The following is a 20075-nucleotide window of genomic DNA, read 5'->3' as shown; positions in this document are numbered from 1 at the left end:
TAATATATCTATAAATGAAACATAGCACTCTCCTTTTGCACTATATGTGTGATTGATATTGCAAATTCAGCAGGAGTAAATTATCTAGGTATCTATGTAATCTAAAAAAATTGCAATAATTTCATTTTATTCTTGACTTTGACAATCACCGAAGACCAAATCTTTCCCTTTGCATAGAGCAGGAATAGCAGATCAGGAGCACATATGGGATGAAAGTTACCTACAGGAAGGGTAAGGAAAGAATTCTCTCTCCAGACAGTCACAAAAATGTCAGGATTTGCCCTAAAGAAATATATTCATTCACTTTTTTTTCCTCAGGTTAATAAATTGCCTACATTTTTGCTAAATTAAACCAGCGCTCTATAGTAGCTATTTGTATACCACATTATTCCTTGCTTTCAAACTAAGCAAAAATCAATGCTCTAAATATTTCAAGTTTTATAGTTAGTATCTGTCAATAATGTAACTAAATAAGAATACTGTGTATCTGAAATTTAAACATACTCAAGAAGAAACTATCATGATCATTGACATCTGTTTTGTAAGCGTATTCCTCCAAAATATTTCTCAATGATCTATATAGTTTTATACTGTATGCTACTAAAACTAGACCATGACATTGTACAAGACAGAAAGACACTGAATATTATGAATGTTCTCAACGTTACATAATTCCAGCAGGCTTGTGCTAAATACATGTAATAAACACTATATTGTGTTATTTTGACCATATAACTGCAAACCTAGTGTGCTGTTCTTGATTTAAAATCCTCATAATTCTTACACTGGTATATTGATTTGTTTCTATATGTTTAGGCTTACCTGTTCCAGAGACTGCCATGAATGTCTATAAAGATCTACTACTACATTCATTTGGCAGGCAAAGTGGAGAAAATGTCTGTTTACAGGGGAATATTAAGTCCTGAAAATGTTACAAATATAAAAGTATATTAAAGTAACATAAGGACGGGACAAGATCTGACACCACAGTCACAATGCTAACAGATATAATTATACTGAAAATCTCCCATTCTGCCACTAGAAGCATGATATAGTCTTAGCAAAAATGGGTTTGAATTGAGATAGGTTTTGTTGGTGTTTTTGTTTTGTTTTTGTGGCAGGTAGAACAGAGAGGAGGCAGTCCATTTTTTGCTTTTGTATGCGAGATTTGTACATATTAAAATTTGGATTAAATATTGTATTTATTATTACTACTACTACAACAATAGCATCAAACTCAGGGCTCCACACTGAGAAAGCAAGATAAAAGACAGTCTCTGCCCTGAAGTATTTATAGTGTCATTTAAAACAAGATGTAATAAGTGTCAAACAAATCAAACAAAAACTGAAGGGCGGATGAGGGTGACAGTGATATTGGAGGGAGTGTAATCTAAGGGTTTATAAGAAACTGGAAGTCAGAACTCCTGTGTTCTATTCCTAAGGTCTGCCACTGACATATTAAGTAATCTTAGACAAATCACTTCACTTCTCTGTGCAACTGTTTTCTTGTCTTGAATAATGGAGATAATGCTATTTGCCCATATTTGTAAATTTAATTAAGATGTACAGCTGAAAAACTCCACTGACTTCTACCAGGGTGCAGCAGCCCATCAGCATGGATCATAACACAGTTTTGGGGGCTTTAGTATTATGAAGAATTATTAACTAAATCCTAATGCTACTTGTGGACAGGAAAGTCCACTCCTTAAAGATACTCAGATCTGATTAATCATTATTATTTAAGTTTCATGAGGTCAATAGAATAAAACTATACTTTCATTGGTATAAAACTGGAAAATCAGCCCCATAATTTCCTACCCCAAAACTCACTGGTGCAAAGTAGAAATGGGGTAAGGAAACTGTGTGAAGAAAAAAGCATTCAGCCCATCCAAGTTACAGAACAGCACTGTATCCTGCTGTAGGAAGGGGCCTGGATCCCATGTCTGCAAGGGGAAGGAAAAGATTGCTGTATAGAACAGAATATCACCTGTATTACACAATAATAGGCACATAATAAATACAAATGTATTCTACTCTCCGCAGCATAAAAGCATTTGGTATTTAACACTTCCTACTATGCACTATACTTCTTAAAAAAAAGTAACTTTTCGTCCCTGCGTCATATCCCTGCTTATTCATCACTCTATAGTTTTCTGACCAAACAATCCACAGGCATGAACTAGTTAGAAAGTACAGATAATTCCCTCAAGAGGTCAGCTCTCAAGGTGTTCATGACTAATTTTGACATTTCTTGTATGATTTCAAAATCTTCTACAACCCTATTTCAGTTTATACAATAGTATTTTGGTGATATAAAGAAGAAAATGGTAGTACCTACCCGAGGGCTGCAACATCTAAATGTATGCTTTATAATGATCATGTATTTTACTTTAAGATTAATAAAGTACTAAATTAATAACAATCATTTTTCATAGTTGCAATAGTGTTTGAGTCTCTTTAAGGTCTAGAAGAGTTAGGTTGGTTTTATATGAAAAGAATTATGTTTGTTAAATAATATTAGTGATACAAAGAAAGGAGAATTTTCTGGAGAGCAAAGAAAGACAATATGTGTGTAACATTAGAATTCAGATATAAAACCAGAAAAGAAAGGGGGGGAAAAAGGTGATCACAAGAAACAGTCATGAGGCAAGGAAGGACAAAAAAACACGCTGGGAAATTTAAATTCACACTGAATGGGACTATAACGTGCACAACGAGTTTAAAAATAAAAATGAAGTTGATTTATAAATCACAACTCAATATTATTTTCTATATATGAGTCCATATAATGAAAATCAAATGGCACAGGATAGGCAGACTTTCAGTGCTTAACTAGCATGATAACTGTTCTAATAATTTAGAACTATTCCATCTAAGTTAAAGTCACTTAGTTTTCTGAGTCTTTCATATTACTTTGATAATTAAGATTTTCAAATTATTTCCATAGTTAATCACAGACCATAAAAAAACATGCCACAGAAGCATTGCAAGAAAGCAATTAATTGTGAAATCTGTGGATCTCTGTGCACTAGTGATGTGCCATAAAAGAAAAAAGATACAAGCAAATTTAATTACTAAGTACAGGCTGAAACTTTCTAGTCCAGAATTCTCTGGTCTGGAAACATCCATCTTTCAGAATTATTTTAGTTAGCTGGATGTCCACTTTTCATGTGTGTGGCCAAGTTTCCCATGGTCCCATAAAGTTTATTTACAGGCACCAGTCTTGGCTATCAGTGTTTTGTGCTGTTATTTGGCTCTAATTTACCTCTAAATGTCCTCTAAAAGCCCAGTAAGCAGTGGAAATGTTTGTAATACTGCTAGACAATATTGACCTCCTGTGGGAACCAATTAGGTCCCAAAGGTGCAGGACTAGAGAGGTTCAACTTGTACAATACTTAATATGAAGCTACACCATTTTATATTTGTAACTGAGAAAAGAATAAAAGGAATTCTAGATAGTATTTTCTTATGCTGGCATTTATGTTTCTCTCAATAGCTGGACAAACTCAATTTACTTTCCTGTCTCAAATCATGTAGGATCTACTTTTAGCTTCCCTGGTAAATAATGTTACTTACTAACTCCAACTCTAACTACAGGCAGTCCCCGGGTTACGTACAAGATAGGGACTGTAGGTTTGTTCTTAAGTTGAATCTGTATGTAAGTCAGAACTGGCATCCAGATTCAGCCACTGCTGAAACTGACCAGCGGCTGATTACAGAAAGCCCGAGGCAGAGTTGCTCTGCCCCGGGCTTCCTGGAATCAGCCGCTGATCAGTTTCAACAGGCTGAATCTGGACGCCAGTTCTTACATACAGATTCAACTTAAGAACCCCAGGCGTCCCCAAGTCAGCTGCTGCTGAAACTGATCAGCGTCTGATTCCAGGAAGCCCGGGGCAGAGCAACTCCTCGGTGCTACTGGGCCAACCCAGCAGCACCCACGCTGCTCTGCCCCAGGCGTCCTGATTCAGCCGCTGCTGAAACTGACCAGCAGCGGCTGAATCAGGACGCCTGGGGCAGAGCAGCTGGGGTGCTGCCGGGTTGGTCCAGTAGCGTCCAGAGCGGCGCTACGGGACCAACCGGCAGTGCCCCAGCTGCTGTACCACAGGCGTCCGGAGCAAAGCCGCGGACCATGGGGGCAGCGGAACAGCCCAGACGCGCCGTGGCTGTCCTGCTGCCCGCGTGCTCTGCGGCTTTGCTTCCGGTCTCCCTGGTCTGCTGGTCTCCAGCAGACCAGGGAGACGGAGAGCAAAGCGGAGCAAAGCTGCGGAACACGCCGGCAGCGGGACAGCCGCGGCGCGTCTGGGCTGTCCGCTGCCCGCGTGCTCCGCAGCTTTGCTCCCCGTCTCCCTGGTCTGTTGGTGTCCAGCAGACCAAGGAGACGGGAAGCAAAGCCGCGTAACACGCCGGCAGTGGGACAGCCGTGCCGCGTCTGGGCTGTCCGCTGCCCGCGTGCTCCGCGGCTTTGCTCCCCGTCTCCCTGCTCTGCTGGAGACCAGCAGAGCAGGGAGACGGGGAGCAAAGCCTCTGAGGACGCTGGCTGCGGGACAGCCGCGGCGCGTCTGGGCTATCCACTGCCCGCGTGCTCCGTGGCTTTGCTCCCCATCTTTCTGGTCTGGATTAGGGACAGCATTCTTAGCACCTTGGAGGACTAGAGTCTTCTTTTTAGGAAAAGCTGCAACTCTGACCCATACAAAGATAGACTGATTGTTTACTTTAGCCAGTAGCACTTGTCTGGCCTAAAAAAAGTACTTCTACAATTCTGTGCAGAACTGTAGTACTGGAATGGAGGAAAGTGGAATTTATGGCAAGCAGAGTAAGTCTCAAAGCATGAAAAAGAAAATTATTAAGCTTTGCCACTAGCATTAGAAACATTTGCAATAAATAAAGTGCTAAAGAGTGTTCAGATAACCTAAAGCAAAACAAATAAAATCATTTAAATTAAATACACATACAGAATTTAGACAGACAACTACTAATTCTTATGTTTTCAAAAACTACAAATTCAATATACTTTAATTCAATATTACTTCCTTTGGGATTAGTTTTTGTTCAATAAGCAAGATTAAAATTATCTAATTTGTTTTGAAACATGATATGCTCCCTATTAAATGGCTATATTTACTGAATTTGGTAAATTAAATCTAATAATTTATAATTAGATCATATATACTCTTAGAGCTGGATAATGCTCCTTGTCAACGTGAACTAAAAACAGACCACAGAAGCCTACTGTCATTCTGCCTGAAAGAGTTCTAGAGAAGCATTTCTCCAAAGGGCAATCAATTAGAGAAATCTAAAAGTGGTCTAAAGGGAATCCCACTTAGCATACACTTGTTATACTATGTAAAAATATAAATAAACATAGGTGAGAAACAATTACTTGAAATACAGATTTCTTAGCTAGACACTTGGAAACCTGTGCTCTTGTAATGCAACAATGCTCATTAAGAGTCCAGTTTGCTGTGTCTATATGACCAAGATTTTCAAAAGTGACTAATGAGTGTTCAGTTTTTGGGTGCACAATTTGAGATTACCTTGAAAGGGCCTTAGAGAGTTCTGAGTACTTCCCTTCTGAAAATCAAGTTGGGTCCTCAACACAGAGGCAATCAAAATCATTAGTCCATTTTGAAAATATTGACCTTTACTAATAGGTATCAGGTCATGAACAAATAGGCCAATAATTACAGATTTACATAGGAATGGAAAGACCGCTCTTAGAAGGCCTCATGGATACTTACACTGCAGAAAGATGCTGACAAACTGAATAGTATTCAGAGATAAGAAACCAGAAAGAATATTAACTCTTGGAGAACTGACTTAAACAATAAAAAATATAATACTATTCCCATAGTAGTTTCTCAAGGATAAATACATGGGGAAAGGTTTAATAATCAAAATACAACTCTGATAAGTCATTCATCCAAGGAGGAATGGGAATTATGTCAGGTCACCCGACAAGCTGTAACTATATATAATGTCATGCAATTGAACAAAAAGGAACTTATATGTTGAATATCAAAACACATACAGGCAGTCCCCGGGTTACGTACAAGATAGGGACTGTAGGTTTGATCTTAAGTTGAATTTGTATGTAAGTCGGAACTGGTACATATTGTAGGGGAAACTCTAGCCAAACATTTCTCCAGAGCTCAGTTTTATTCTCCCACACCTCACTTCCCTCAGTCCTTTATTCTCAAGCTGAGGTGTCTGCTGAGAAAAGCTGCTCCGTGTCTCCCTGGTCTGCTGGGGGGAGGCGCTAGCTTCACATCTCCCTGATCTGCTGGGGGGAAGCAGCTAGTGCGGGGTTGCCTCACCCCGTTTGTAAGTAGGGATCCGATGTAAGTCGGATCCATGTAACCCAGGGACTGCCAGTATTGTAACAGCAAGGTCTATTGAAACTGTGGGATAAAGAGAAGAGGTGGAAGCCCAATCACTTGAGTTATTTTAACCTAGTCTGGAAAAAGCATTCAATAGCATACTGTAGAAACAATCTACTGTAGTTGAGGGTGCAAAAAGTGACCTAACAATCTCATTTTTAAGATTCCATTGTAAGTTTAAAATTAAAATGAATAGCATCACAAGCTTAATAAAACTGAAATACTGAAATTCTTCATTGTTTTATCTTCATTAATGCTGTAACAAAATGAATGTTATTCACCTGTAACTAGAGTTCATTTAGATGACCTCTGCACATTCCCACTCTTAGAATAAACCATTAGCTCATTTCAAAAGTGGAAATATGAAGAGGCCACTTGAATAAGAGCCTTTGAATTTTAGCAAAATTTATTACTGGGTTTGCTTCACTTGGTTTTATGACCAGAGTGTCTTTCAATTTTAAATTATAGTAAAACTCCAATAGTCCGGCATCCAATAGTCCGGCACTCCTGATAGTCCGGCATCAAAATGGCAAGAGCCTAGTGAGTGAGCTTTGCCAAAAAATGAGTCACAAGGTAACAGCGGCTGCAGCTGAACTGAGCAAAAAGGGTAAAAAAGGCTTAAAAAAACTAAAACATTACAGTACACTGTATACAGTATGTACAATAAAAAGGGTTAATAACACTTTATATACAGTATATAATGTATACCAGTGGTCTCCAACCTTTTTACACCCAAGATCACTTTTTAAATCTCTGAAACCCTTTCTTGAAGCCCCGCCCCTTTCTTGAAGCCCCGCCCTCTCTATTCTCCTCCTGTCCATCATTTGCTATCCCCAGCCCTTACTTACACACTCTGATAAACAGTTTATTTTAAAATTATGCGATGTATACAATTAAAATCACGTGATTATAGTTATGAAATAAATGGTCTGTTTTTTATTCATGCTATTTAAATCTAAAATGAAGCATTTATAATTATACATTTTGTGGGGACAGAGTTCTGCAGCTGGGGGCGGGGAAGAGGGAACAGGGTACTGGGAAGGCAGAGGACAGGTTTCTGCAACTTGGGACAGGGTGCCAGTGGGGACAGGAATAGGGACAGAGTTCTGTAGCTGGGAACAGGGGAGTGGGAACAGAATTCTGTGGCTGGGGACAGGAGAGTGGGGACAGAGTTCTGTGGCTGGGGACAGCGTTCCGGGAGTAGAGAGAGGAGTGGGGACAGAGTTCTGTAGCTGGGGACAGGTGAGTGGGGACAGAGTTTGGGGAGTGGGGACAGAGTTCTGTAGCTGGGGACAGGACAGTGGGGACATAATTCTTTGGCTGGGGACAGGGGAGTAGGGACAGAGTTCGGGGAATAGGGGACAGAATTCTGTGGCTGGGGACAGGGGAGTGGGGACAGTTCAGGGAGAGGGGACAGAGTTTGGGGAGTGCGGACAGAGTTCTGTAGCTGGGGACAGGAGAGTGGGGACAGAGTTCTGTGGCTGGGGATAGCGTTCCGGGAGTGGAGAGAGGATTGGGGACAGAGTTCTGTAGCTGGGGACAGGTGAGTGGGGACAAAATTCTGTGGCTGGGGCAGAGGAGTTGGGACAGAGTTCGGGGAGTGGGGACAGAGTTCTGTAGCTGGGGACAGGAGAGTGGGGACAGTTCTGTGGCTGGGGACAGCATTCCGGGAGTGGAGCAAGGAGTGGGGACAGAGTTCTGTAGCTGGGGACAGGTGAGTGGGGACAGAGTTCTGTAGCTGGGGACAGGTGAGTGGGGACAGAGTTCTAGGAGTGGGGACAGAGTTCTGTAGCTGAGGACAGGTGAGTGGGGACAGAGTTCTGTAGCTGGGGACAGGAGAGTGGGGACAGAGTTCTGTGGCTGGGGACAGTGTTCCGAGAGTGGAGAGAGGAGTGGGGACAGAGTTCTGTAGCTGGGGATAGGTGAGTGGGGACAGAGTTAGGAGAGTGGGGACAGAGTTCTGTGGCTGGGGACAGCGTTCCGGGAGTGGAGAGAGGAGTGGGGACAGAGTTCTGTAGCTGGGGATAGGTGAGTGGGGACAGAGTTAGGGGAGTGGGGACAGAGTTCTGTAGCTGGGGACAGGAGAGTGGGGACAGAATTCTGTGGCTGGGGACAATGGAGTGGGGACACAGTTAGGGGAGTGGGGACAGGGGAGTGGGGACACAGTTAGGGGAGTGGGGACAGAGTTCTGTGGTTGGGGAGTGGGGGCTGGGGAGTGGGGAGCCAGAGAGTTCCCTGTATCTGCCTCCTTCCAGGATTCCCCTGTCCCCAGAAGGAAACCAGCACGTGCCTGTCCCAGGGACGACCCACCGACGGCGCAGGGAAGCCCCGCCTGTGCCTGCCCCGTGGCCGACCCCATGCAGGGAAGCCTTCCCCCCCCCCCCCGCGCATGCCTGCCCCAGGGCCGACCCCCCAGCGCAGGAAAACCCTGCACGCGCCTACCCCAGGGCCAACCCCCCCGCTGCAGGGAAACCCCACACGCACGCCTCCCCCGGGGCTGACTCACCCCTCCTGTGAGGTGCAGGGAGCGGATGCTCCCTTCCACAGTACACCCGGCAGAGCAGTTAGCGCTACTTCCGGAATCGCCGGAAGTGGCGCTAAGCTGCATGACTTCTGTTCATCCCCGGGAAGCCTACACTACCTCCATTTTCACTGGAGGTAGGTAGTGGGGCTTCTCGGGGTTGGGAGGGAAATGGGGAGGGGCAGACAGGACGCCTCGTGATCGACTGGTCGAGGCCTCGCGATTGACCTGTTGGTGACCACGGATGTATACAGTATATATATATAACCATCTTATAGTACCTCCTGATAGTCCAGCATATCTGATAATCAGGTACCACCTAGGTCCCATAGGTTCCAGATTATCGGAAGTCTACTGTAACTTGAATCAGAATTGAAAACAACAAGCAGTCCTGTGGCACCTTAGAGGCTAACAAATATATTATATCATGAGCTTTCATGGGTAAAACCTACTTCATCAGATGAGTTAGAATGGAAATTACAGAATCCAGAGTATATACAACAGCAAAAGCAGTTTCCTGTCAGTGTTAATGATGCTAATTGAGTCAAGCTGGATGTGTCCCATTCATCACTTTTGATGTGTAAATGCAAATATCAAAGACATGGGAAATTGCCTTTGTAGTGCATTAACCACTTAATATTTTTATTCAAGCCCAAGTTGATGGTGTCAAACCTCAACCTAACATTGTGCAAACTAAGGCACGTTTCACCACTGCCTGTGAAAGTTTTCCACTTCACCCATTTCAAAAACATGTTTCCACTAATAATCTTCAGGAAGTATCTGTTTACGCTTTGAGGGAGAGTTATGGCCTGCATGACCTCCTTCCCTAGCATTGTTAGGTGAGTTATTTTAGCCAATTTCCTGCTACAGGGATTTTTCTAATTTCCATATTGTATTATCATCTTTTAATATAAAGTATATTTTCTAGTGCTGAATGAAAAATTAATTCTTTGGTCTTTATTGCGATGTCAATAACTGCTTATATAGAGAAGAGCAGTCTAAGGATAGCTCAAGTAGTGAACTAAGCAACCTTTGAGATGAACGTCACTGAGAGACCACAAAATGAGGCACCATACAATGTCATATTAAAACCTCACTTTTTGGATAAGACCTACATTTTAAAGTTAGAGTGCTTTGTACACCTCTACATCAGGTTGCTAGTTTGTCCTCTACATTCTAAATCAATTGCAAATGATATACAGGAAAGAAAGAACTCTCCAAACTCTGAGGACAGCAAGGTGAGTCAACGATAACCCAGATTTTTTTTATATACACATATTAGGGATGAGCCTGAGCTCATTAGTTAACATGCACAGTTACAGGCAGTCTGTCCCCGCCTCGCCACCTCGCTGCTGCCTCTGATACAGAGGCAGCAGCATGGATGGGAGGGAGGCAGGAGGTATGCGCAGGGAGCCAGATTTTAAGCCAGTTTACATATTCAAGTCCACCTCTTCTGAGTTATTAGAGAGACAAGGTGGATGAGGTAATATCTTTGGGTATGTCTACACTACAGCACTATTTCGAAGTAACTTAATTCGAAATAGTTAATTTGAATTAAGCTAATTCAAAATAACACATCTATACACAAAAACTATTTCGAAATAGTGTTTTGCTATTGAGTGGACCCTGAACCGAAGTAAAGGCTGGCCGGAACCAGTGCCGGCAGGGTATCAGATTAGGATGTAGTGTGTGGGGCTGCTGCCTGAGGCTAACTGAGCTCTGTGCTTAAAGGGACCCTACTCCCACCCCGGACAGATAGCTCTCAGGGTTCTCTGCTTGCTTGTCTACTTCGATGAGGGACAACAAAGCAGTCCTGTCTTGGAGTGCCCTGATTGCCCACACTCGGGACACCATAGCACTCAGCCACATGGAGCCAGAGCTGCCCCTGGGCACACCGATGCATCTTGTGGGGTCGTTGCCATCAGCCTGGCTGCACTTGCTGCAGGCTGCCATCCGGGGGGTCCATCGGGAGGCTGTCACAATCCAGGAGGCCCTGAGGGAGAGCATCCACCCCGAGGAGCCCTTGGAACCTCCCCAGTCCTCCCCACCGGGAGCTCGTGCCCCATTCCTCCCTCATGTCCTTCCATTTACCCCTCCCTAGCCCCCCTTCCTGATGTCAAATAAAAGACACGTATGTTCAAAAATAGAAACTGGGTTTATTGAACAAAACTGGGGGGGCGGACGGAATGGACCTCTGGGGAGCCTGGGAAAAGGAGGTGGGAGAGGGGAAAAGAGAGGGTGGGAGAGGCTTGGGGGAACCCTGGGAGAAGGGAGCTGGAAGGGGGAAGCAAGGGGAAGAAGGGGGAGGGGAAGCTCAGGACTCAGGGTTGGGGGCCTCGCCGGACCAATCTGACTTTCATGCAAACCTGCTCTTGGGATTGCATGTGGCCTTTGGTGGCCAGGCTGGCAGCTATCCTACCATAGATGGCCGTGTTCCTCTGTCTAGGGCTCAGATCATGGGCGCTGGGGGCATCCCCTCCAAACCTGAATAAGGTCCGTGATCTTCACCCTGGACCAGGAAGGCGCTTGCCTTCTCCAGTCCCTTTCAGGCTCCTGGGAACTGGCAGACTGCTCCTGGGGAGCGGTGGAGGACTGGCTGCTAGTGGCTTGCTGGCTCATGTTTTGGGGCCACTGGGTCAGGGGCCCCGGTGGCCACTGCTGGCTCTGGGCTGGCAGGCTTGGAGCTGGCACAGGCACTGTGGCCAAGGTCTATCCCTTTAATGGCTCTGGGGCTGGAGGAAAAGAGAGTAAGTTTTCCTGGTTGTGCCCAGAGTGGCCACCAGGACTCTCTGGGAAGGGCTGGAGACCCCTTATTTTGAATTAAGTGTCTATACAGCACTTAATTCAAAATAGCTATTTCAAATTTGATGTTACTCCTCATAGAATGAGGTTTACCAAATTCGAAATAAGTGTTCCACTATTTCGAATTTATTTTGAAATAGTGGTTTGGCTGTGTAGACGCTATTAAAGTTAATTCGAAATAACTGCTGTTATTTCGAACTAACTTTGTAGTGTAGACAAACCCTTTTATTGGACCAGATGCTGTTGGTGAGAGACAAGCTTTTGAGCTTACACAGAGGTTTTCTTTGGGTGAAAAGCTCTGTATGGCTCCCAAGCCTGTCTCTCACCAACAGAAATAGGTCCAACAAAAGTTATTATCTCACCCACCTTGTGTCTCTAATATTCTGGGACCAAGATGGCTAATCAACACTGCATACAACCTTTTGTGGGTTTATATAAGAAGTTCAACAATGGGGAGCCTTCAGAATTAGACAGGAGGCCTCGGGGTCTTCTGTTGGTTTGAGATCACATACTTCAGGACCTTTTATCTTTGGGTTTCTCCCCTCAAACCAGGTTCCTTGCATCAAGCCTTGGTGATCATCTATCTTCAGGGTTGATAGGGGAGCTTACGGTCTTCACAAACCTTCATAACTAAGCTTCTCCCAACTTATCACAAATATTTTTTCATCATGCCCCCACAATCCCTCAACAACGCCTGCATTAACAGGAGTGTTATGAGAGAGACATGAGAAGGAATTCTTCTGCTCTTCTCTGCACTGATTAGGCCTCAACTGGAGTATTGTGTCCAGTTCTGGGCACCATATTTCAAGAAAGATGAGGAGAAATTGGAGCAGGTCCAGAGAAGAGCAACAAAAATGATTAAAGGTCTAGAAAACATGACCTACGAGGAAAGACTGAAAGAATTGGGTTTCTTTAATTTGGAAAAAGGAAGACTGAGAGGGGACATGATAGCAGTTTTCAAGTACCTAAAAGGGTCCTACAAGGAGGAGGGAGAAAAATTGTCCTCCTTGACCTCTTATGATAGGAAAAGCAGCAATGGGCTTAAATTGCAGCAAGGGAGGTTTAAGTTGGACATTAAGAAAAACTTCCTAACTGTCAGGGTGGTTAAATACTGGAATAAATTGCTTAAGGACCTAGCAGAATCTCCATCATTGGAGATATTTAAGAGTAGGTTAGGTAAAGATCTATCAGGGATCTAGATGGTTCTTGGTCCTCCCGTGAGGGCAGGGGACTGGACTTGACGTCCCAAGGTCCCTTCCAGTTCTAGTATTCTAACACACTCTCTCCACTTCCATCAATGATACCAAACTCAACACTGGGTTTGTTCAATCCCCACACTACTAATTTCCATGACTTTTTCTTTCCCAATAAAACAAAATCTTATCTCTTGTCATTTAGGAGTGCTTAAACAATGGAATCACAGATGGATGAACAGACTCACGGACAGACAGACAGATGCACTAAAAGAAAAAATATTTCTTATATATATATATATATATATATATATATATATATATATATATATATATATATGAGAGAAAGAGAAAAGGATCAGTTTTATTTTGAGTTTTTGATTACTATATGTGAGGATTAGAATAATTTTATTTTTTCTCCCTAATGCAAAAACTCCATCTTTTTAAAATGAATCCATGCAACAGTCAGTTAACACAGCTGGCTACGTTTGAGGGGTGGGAGATGGGGGAAAAGGAAGGAATATGCTGAGCCCTGTAAAGGGCTATAGCAGATTACTCCCTCCACATTCTGTGTAATAAGGAGCTACAGGAGGTGCTGTCCCTGCTCCTTGTGAAGAACTGAGCACACCATGGAAACAGTGCAAATGGCTTCAAAAAGGTGCCCCAGGACTAGGGAAGAGCAGAAGACAACTGAGGATATAGGCACAAGTTGACAGCTGCCCCAAAAAACTAAATGTAAAAGAGGATCCCATCCCCTAAAGACTCTCCACATAAAAGGAATAACTCTTGGAATTTTGTATTGCTCATGTGTACAGGCGTTTAAACAGCCCTGAAAATACTAAGCAGAAGCAACACAACTAAAGGGGAATGACAGTCCACAGAACAACACCTTTACTTAAAATGATTAAATTAAAAAGAGCTTATTCTCTGTGGTTAAGAAACACCTTACACAAGAAAGTGCAGAATCTAAAATGTGACTGAAAAAGACTATATGTGGTGAGGCACAGTGATCTGATTGGTAACGATGGTACCATAAGAGTAAAAATAATATGGTAAACATTATCCCTAGTATATTGTCTTTTTGCAAGAATAACACTGTGAGAAGACTAATCTGTGCAGTTTATAAAGAGGTAGTTGACATTAACCCCTGTGTTTAGGTTCCCTAATATAATGGATTCTCACTACCTTTTCAAAAATTGTAAAGCTAGAAGGACTATTACAAATATCTCATCTGACATCCTGTATAACACAGGCCACAAAACTTCTCCCAGTAAGGAACCATGTAATTTCTGTTTGAACTACAGCATATGTTCTAGAAAGATATCCAATCTTGATCTTGGAGATGCTCTCTCACATGCATTTTTTGCAGTAGATCTTAGATATTTGGCAGGTGGAAAGCTCTCAGGCTACAGATGTGCCTTTTCTTTGTGCCATGAAATTCCATTTAGTTTTTGATGGGATATAAACTGCTTATAATCATCGCTTCACTTCTATTGGTTACATTGATCAGGAAAATATTAGTAGCGTGCCAAAATAACTAGACTATGAACACACTAAGACCGAGTTCATTCCCCTGTGAACACAGCAACAGCAGACACTGGGCTGGAAACCCCTGGACATTGCCAGAGTTGCTGTTAGCAGAAAAGCTGGGTTGGGCCAGATTCACTCCCACAAAGATCAAGCACAAGAACATGAGAACAGCCATACTGGGTCAGACCAAAAGTCTATTTAGCCCAGTATCCTGTCTTCTAACAGTGGCCAATGTCAGATGCCCCAGAGGGAATGAACAGAACAGGGAATCATCAAGGGATTCCTCTCCTTCCATCTATTTCCCACCTCTGACAAACAGAGGCTAGGGACACCATTCGTACCCATCCTGGCTAATTAGTATTGATGGACCTAATCTGCATTAATTTATCTAGTTCTTTTTTAAACCCGGTTAAAGTCCTGATCTTCACAACATCCTCTTGCAAGGAGTTCCACAGGTAGACTGAGTGCTGTGTGAAGAAATCATAATGAACCTACTGATGAATATTGTTCCCTTCATGGGGCATCACGCAGAGAAGAAACGAGCTTCCCTCCCTGGGTCCAGCAGTCTTTTCACTGCCTTTTTCTGCCAGTTAAAACAGTGTGGTAGCTGCAATCTGTACTCCTATACTGAAAGTTCAAATTTGCTGATGATGCATGATGGGGAGTTATTAAACTTGTTACATAATAATTTGTTTTTACCCTTTTCCTGTAAACAAATTTCATATGCGCAACTCTCTTGAAATATTATTTAGGTTGTAAAGTCAAGTACTTCAAAGACAGGAAATTCCAGATTTACAGTTGCCCATGCAACCTTAATTTTGTCCCTTCCGTCTACATGCATTATGAGGCAGCCTTTAATTGCATGGTCACATACTATGTTTTCCTTAGGATCCTTGCCTCATTCAGTGCACAGGATGGATACACAACAGAGAAGAACTAAGCAGTACAATAAACCACATATTCACATTTCGTAGCTTTTGAATTCTTCAGTTTGCAACCTAAATACTAATCTTTTAACTTTTTAAAATATATAATACCAGATTGGTAGAGATTTGTCCATCAAATCTCTTGTTCTTCACAACCATAGTTCCAGAAAATGGCGCAATGAATAAAAAAATGTAATGTCTTGTAAATGAACATGACAGATTAATATCCTGCCACATACTTGGGTCTTTAGTTCCCTATGGCAGTGCTTAGAATGGGAGTATGTCTCCATCTAGTCTAGATGAAATAATACAATTATATGTAGGGAAGTCACAAGGGAAAATTAGATCAAATTAGCCTCCAACTGATAAGGGAATGCACCTCCTTTATAATCAGGAAGTTATGCCTGATTCTCAGGGGCTTCTGAGCATCCAAGTTGCAGCTTTGGCTATTCCTTTTTTTTTTTTAATCTGCAGTTGCTAAGGGCACACCTCTTTGGACGGCAGGGAAAAGAAGAAGGAGCTGACATCAATCTAGATGAGTTAGTTATTATATCTGGATTTATCTTGTGTATTTTCTAATATCTGTAAAAATATCTAGAAATGAATGTGTCTTTTTTATAATAAAAATATGAAAAATAAATAATGGGTACTCTTAATATGGCAAACCCCATGACTCCAAAAAGCCTGTGAAACTTACCAGCATTCTATCCTCTGCTAACTGCTGTTACCATGACAACAGCTCTCCAAATCATGAAAAACAGGTCAGGTAATTTTAAACTATCCACTGTTTCCAGTTATTTTCAACAGTAGTTTTAAATTAACCAATATGTTTAAGACCATCAAAGGGGTTGCTGGCAATGGAAGACAGAGGACAACACTGCTAAGTTCCACAAGGTATGAAGAAAGAGGCAGAATTGCTTACCTATCTGTATCTCTCGACCTCACTGGCTTTCCATCTCTATACAAATCTTATCTGAAACTCTCTTCATTCTCTTGTTAATAGCTCTTAAAATTAAATAATAAAATGAACAGAAAATTACATGCATTTTACTTTAATAATAAGCACAAGCACATGATGTATCCTGAAGCCCTAATCCTGCTATCCAGTAAGACTGCTATCTTTGCATGAGGAAGGAGAGCAGGATTTGGCTCTAAGAACTCCAATCCTTCAAAGGGATTTATATTAGAGTACAGTTAGGAACTGTCTGTGCACACATATTGGAAAAAACACTGCCTTGTCCTGGAAATGTAACAATCACAAAGCGCAAGCAAAGAAAAGAAAGGTTATCACGTACACATAACAAGCAGGGAGATGACAGGTTTATGTTTTGTTTCTTTGAACACACACGTGCGCATGTGCACACAAACACACACAAATAAATGTTTCCCCATCAATCTATAGTAGCCATTACCAGTCCCAACTTGTTAGCAAATTTCTTTTTTTACTTCAACAGGCCACTCACTGAAACCTCCCTTCCATACCTTGATTTAAAGTTGCATTTTATTAGTGATCTAAAACTCTCCCAAAAATAAAGAAATAGCCATGAATTTAAGTTTGATAAAGGGAGAACAAACAATGAGCAGGGTGATGTGTGTATATATTATGGACAAGATGCATGCTTAGCTCTATTTGATTGTTTTACCTAAACACATACTTCTTTCCCTCCTAACCTTAGGTAGTTGTGTGTCTTTACATTGTAAGATCACAAGGGCAGGGGTTGTCTTTCAATCTGAGGACAGCATCTAGCACATGTGTGAGCTTCTTAACATAATTAACAAGTAACAAAAAAGTAAATGCTACTTCATTATTAACTAACAAAGCACGCTACCATTTTATAAAAGCAGTAATTTAGTTGGAAAAAGTGCAGTATTTTACATAGGTGACAATGATTTACAATGATTTTGAATATTTACTAGTAAACTGTCAATTAGTTTGAGTTTTAATTAATTTAAAAATGCAGCTGATGTCAGAACTTTTTGTTGTCCTGAATGATGGCAACAATGAAGTAGCACAGTCTCTCCAGATTTCTAATAAAGTTTAAACTCATTGTGTACATATGTCACATGTGAACAATTTTTAATATTCACTAGGGGACTGTACCCACTGCTTGCAACACTCGTCAACCCCCTCTGATAATGATGTCATTCTGTTGCACGTCAGGAAAAACTTTTTTATAGAGAGAAATTTTTTCTATAATTCTTCATAACCAAAAAATTCTTTTTCATTCAGAAAAGCATTCTATGTCATAGAATTCCATAAAGAACTGGCTTTCTTTCAAAACTGCCCCATTTTGTACTCATGCTAATGGATTAAATAAAGATACCGGATGACTGGGACATTATCAACCTACCAAACAATGAAGGTGCCAATAGTTCTTTGTCTGTATAGTATCTGCTGTTGGTACTCTTCTTCTCTTATTGCCTCTTTTGACTAGCCGGTCTTTAGGTGCTTATAAACCATCTTGTTAGTCTTTAAAGTGCTACATAGTCCTGTTTTTGTTATAGACTATTTTTTTTTCCTGTTACATTCCAGCTCAGCTTTCTCCTTGATATTTTTATACCCCCTGCCTCTTCTTGTTTCCCTTCCTCCATCCCATTTTTTCTCCTTTCTCTGGTTTACCCCGCCCCCACCCGCTCCGTTCTATCCTATTTATTTTAGTTCTGGACATCCAACACTCCGGCCATCTGAAGAAGTGGACTATGCCCACGAAAGCTCATGATACCATCTTTGTTTTGTTAGTCTTTAAAGTGTTATCAGACTATTTGTTCTTTTTAAGTTTATCCATTTTGTACTGTTCTTACTGGGACATAGGCCACAGATAGCTCTTAGTAAAAATGACCACTTTCTCCATTTACTCATTCCTCACAATGTTCTTTCTCTGCCTCCTGATAGCACAGGGAGTCACTGTTCTCCCTAAGAGCAGCCTGGTTTCAGTCCCACTGGGAGCAAGTGGAGATGGTGGCCCTCTTTACCAAGGTCATCCTGAGATCTTAATTCCATTGAGAACCAATGGTGATGGTAGCCATTATCAAAAAGGTGTGTTCTTTGTGAATTCTTTGAAATAGAAATTTTTTCTTCAGTTTCTGTTGAAGTAGAAACTCTCAGTTTTACAAAATAATACCTAAATATTGGCTTATAGTGACACCATGAGGGAAAAAAAATCAAATTTGCTTTTAAAAAGTATTTCCGTCTAATCTTGGACTAAAGCCACTGAGACCTGGTCCACACAAAGGTATTGTTTCAGTATAACTACTTTGATTAGGGATCTAATATTTTAAAAACTGTAGTACCTTTAAAATCCCAATGTGAATGCAATTAAACAGAAGTGGTGGCATTTTTTTTTAACAAGCCGAGCACCCAGAATTCCCATCACAATCAGTGGTAGTTTTGCCATTAACTTCAATGAGATTCAATGGTACTGAGCCTTATATGCAGAGCTTGTCATTGTGCTGCTCTACTTTTAAATGATGATTTATATAACATTACCTGGCCGAGGAAGAGGGACAGGAGACCCGATGAATTCTGCCCTGAGGCCCAAAATTGCTGTCAATGAGCCTGCTCTGAGTCAAGGGGCAAAGAGGTTGCTGGGGTTGTGAGGAAGCAGCGGCCAACTACCGGATTCCCTGAGTGGGAACCCAGAATAGTAGGTAGCCTGGGTTCCACCCCCCTCTCACTGCGGAAATAGCTGTGATATTTCCCTGGAAGGGGGGAGCACAGTGTGGCATAGCCAGAGGGCACAGTCCAAGGAGTGACATGGGTCCAGGAGCAGAAATGACAGTAGTGAGGCACCCCCAGAAGAGGGCACACTGGCAAACAGAGCTAATATCTAGGACAGCCAGCAGGAGGTGTTGCATTGATTAGTCCCACCTTGTCACAAGTAGTCTTTGTGCCTGGCCTGGTAAACTGACATGATATTTAGTCAGGCCAATTTAAAAAAACACTCAAAGTTGAAAAATTCAAAATGTGAGCCATCACTCTTTACTACTACTCAGTTTTGGGGTCAGATATTGCAACCAAAGGTATGCTACACTGCCTTGACATAAACAGAGATTCATGTAACATGGAAACTATGCATCTACAGACTTCTGGTTTAGACAGCTTTTTAGTGAGAAGACTACATGTCCATAAACATGAAATCACATGTTCTGATGTGTGAAAAAGCATCTTCTAAAACTTGTTCAGCTACAACTGTTTTTATAGATTTTGAAACTACTTTTGGATTACAAACGATACCAAGCTATGCTCAGTTAGCTATATTAACATAGACAGTTGGTTACTAAGGAAACAAGATGGACAATTATAACGAGCTATGTTGTTTCATCTCACCGTTCTCACTGTGTATTTATATTTGGTCTTCTGTTTAAACTAGACATGAATTATGTAAACCTTTTACATAATTAAGTATATGCAAAAAACCTCTAGTCTCTCCATTCTGATTGGTTAGAAGAAAAAATGTTATGTGTACATTTAAACTCTTAATCAGGAAACAGTTTCATGGCTGATAGAGAGTTGAGCAAAAGTGATGAAAAAGCTTCATGGCATTTTTTATCCTTTCATCATGGATAGGGTGCTACCAAATTCTATGGTCAATTTCATGGTCATAGGATTTTAAAAACGATAAATTCCATGATTTTAGCTATTTAAATCTGAAATTTCATGGTGGTGTAATTGTAGGGATCCTGACCCAAAAAGGAGTTGTTGGTTTTTTTGGGGGGGGAGAGGGGT

At 41.7% G+C, this 20075-nt stretch overlaps 1 protein-coding gene across 4 annotated transcripts in view; it reads right to left on the bottom strand.

Annotated features, from left to right (window-relative positions):
• The window catches only part of STK3 (serine/threonine kinase 3), a 320261-nt gene that overhangs the window by 70559 nt on the left and 229627 nt on the right, over positions 1-20075 (bottom strand). Inside the window, exon 11 of one of the 4 annotated variants that reach the window (XM_075920323.2) lies at positions 1831-1943. The exons of the other annotated variants lie outside the window; for them this stretch is intronic. Within the exon in view, the coding sequence (XP_075776438.1) occupies positions 1831-1943 (113 nt within the window). The remainder of the gene's footprint in view (positions 1-1830; positions 1944-20075) is intronic. 4 annotated transcript variants of the gene reach the window in all.

Source organism: Pelodiscus sinensis, chromosome 2 (genome assembly GCF_052426305.1).
Source record: "Pelodiscus sinensis isolate ZL-2025 chromosome 2, ASM5242630v1, whole genome shotgun sequence".
Taxonomy (NCBI): domain Eukaryota; kingdom Metazoa; phylum Chordata; order Testudines; family Trionychidae; genus Pelodiscus; species Pelodiscus sinensis.
The sequence above is the reverse complement of the archived record's forward strand: the minus strand, read 5'-3'. Positions and strand labels throughout refer to the sequence as shown.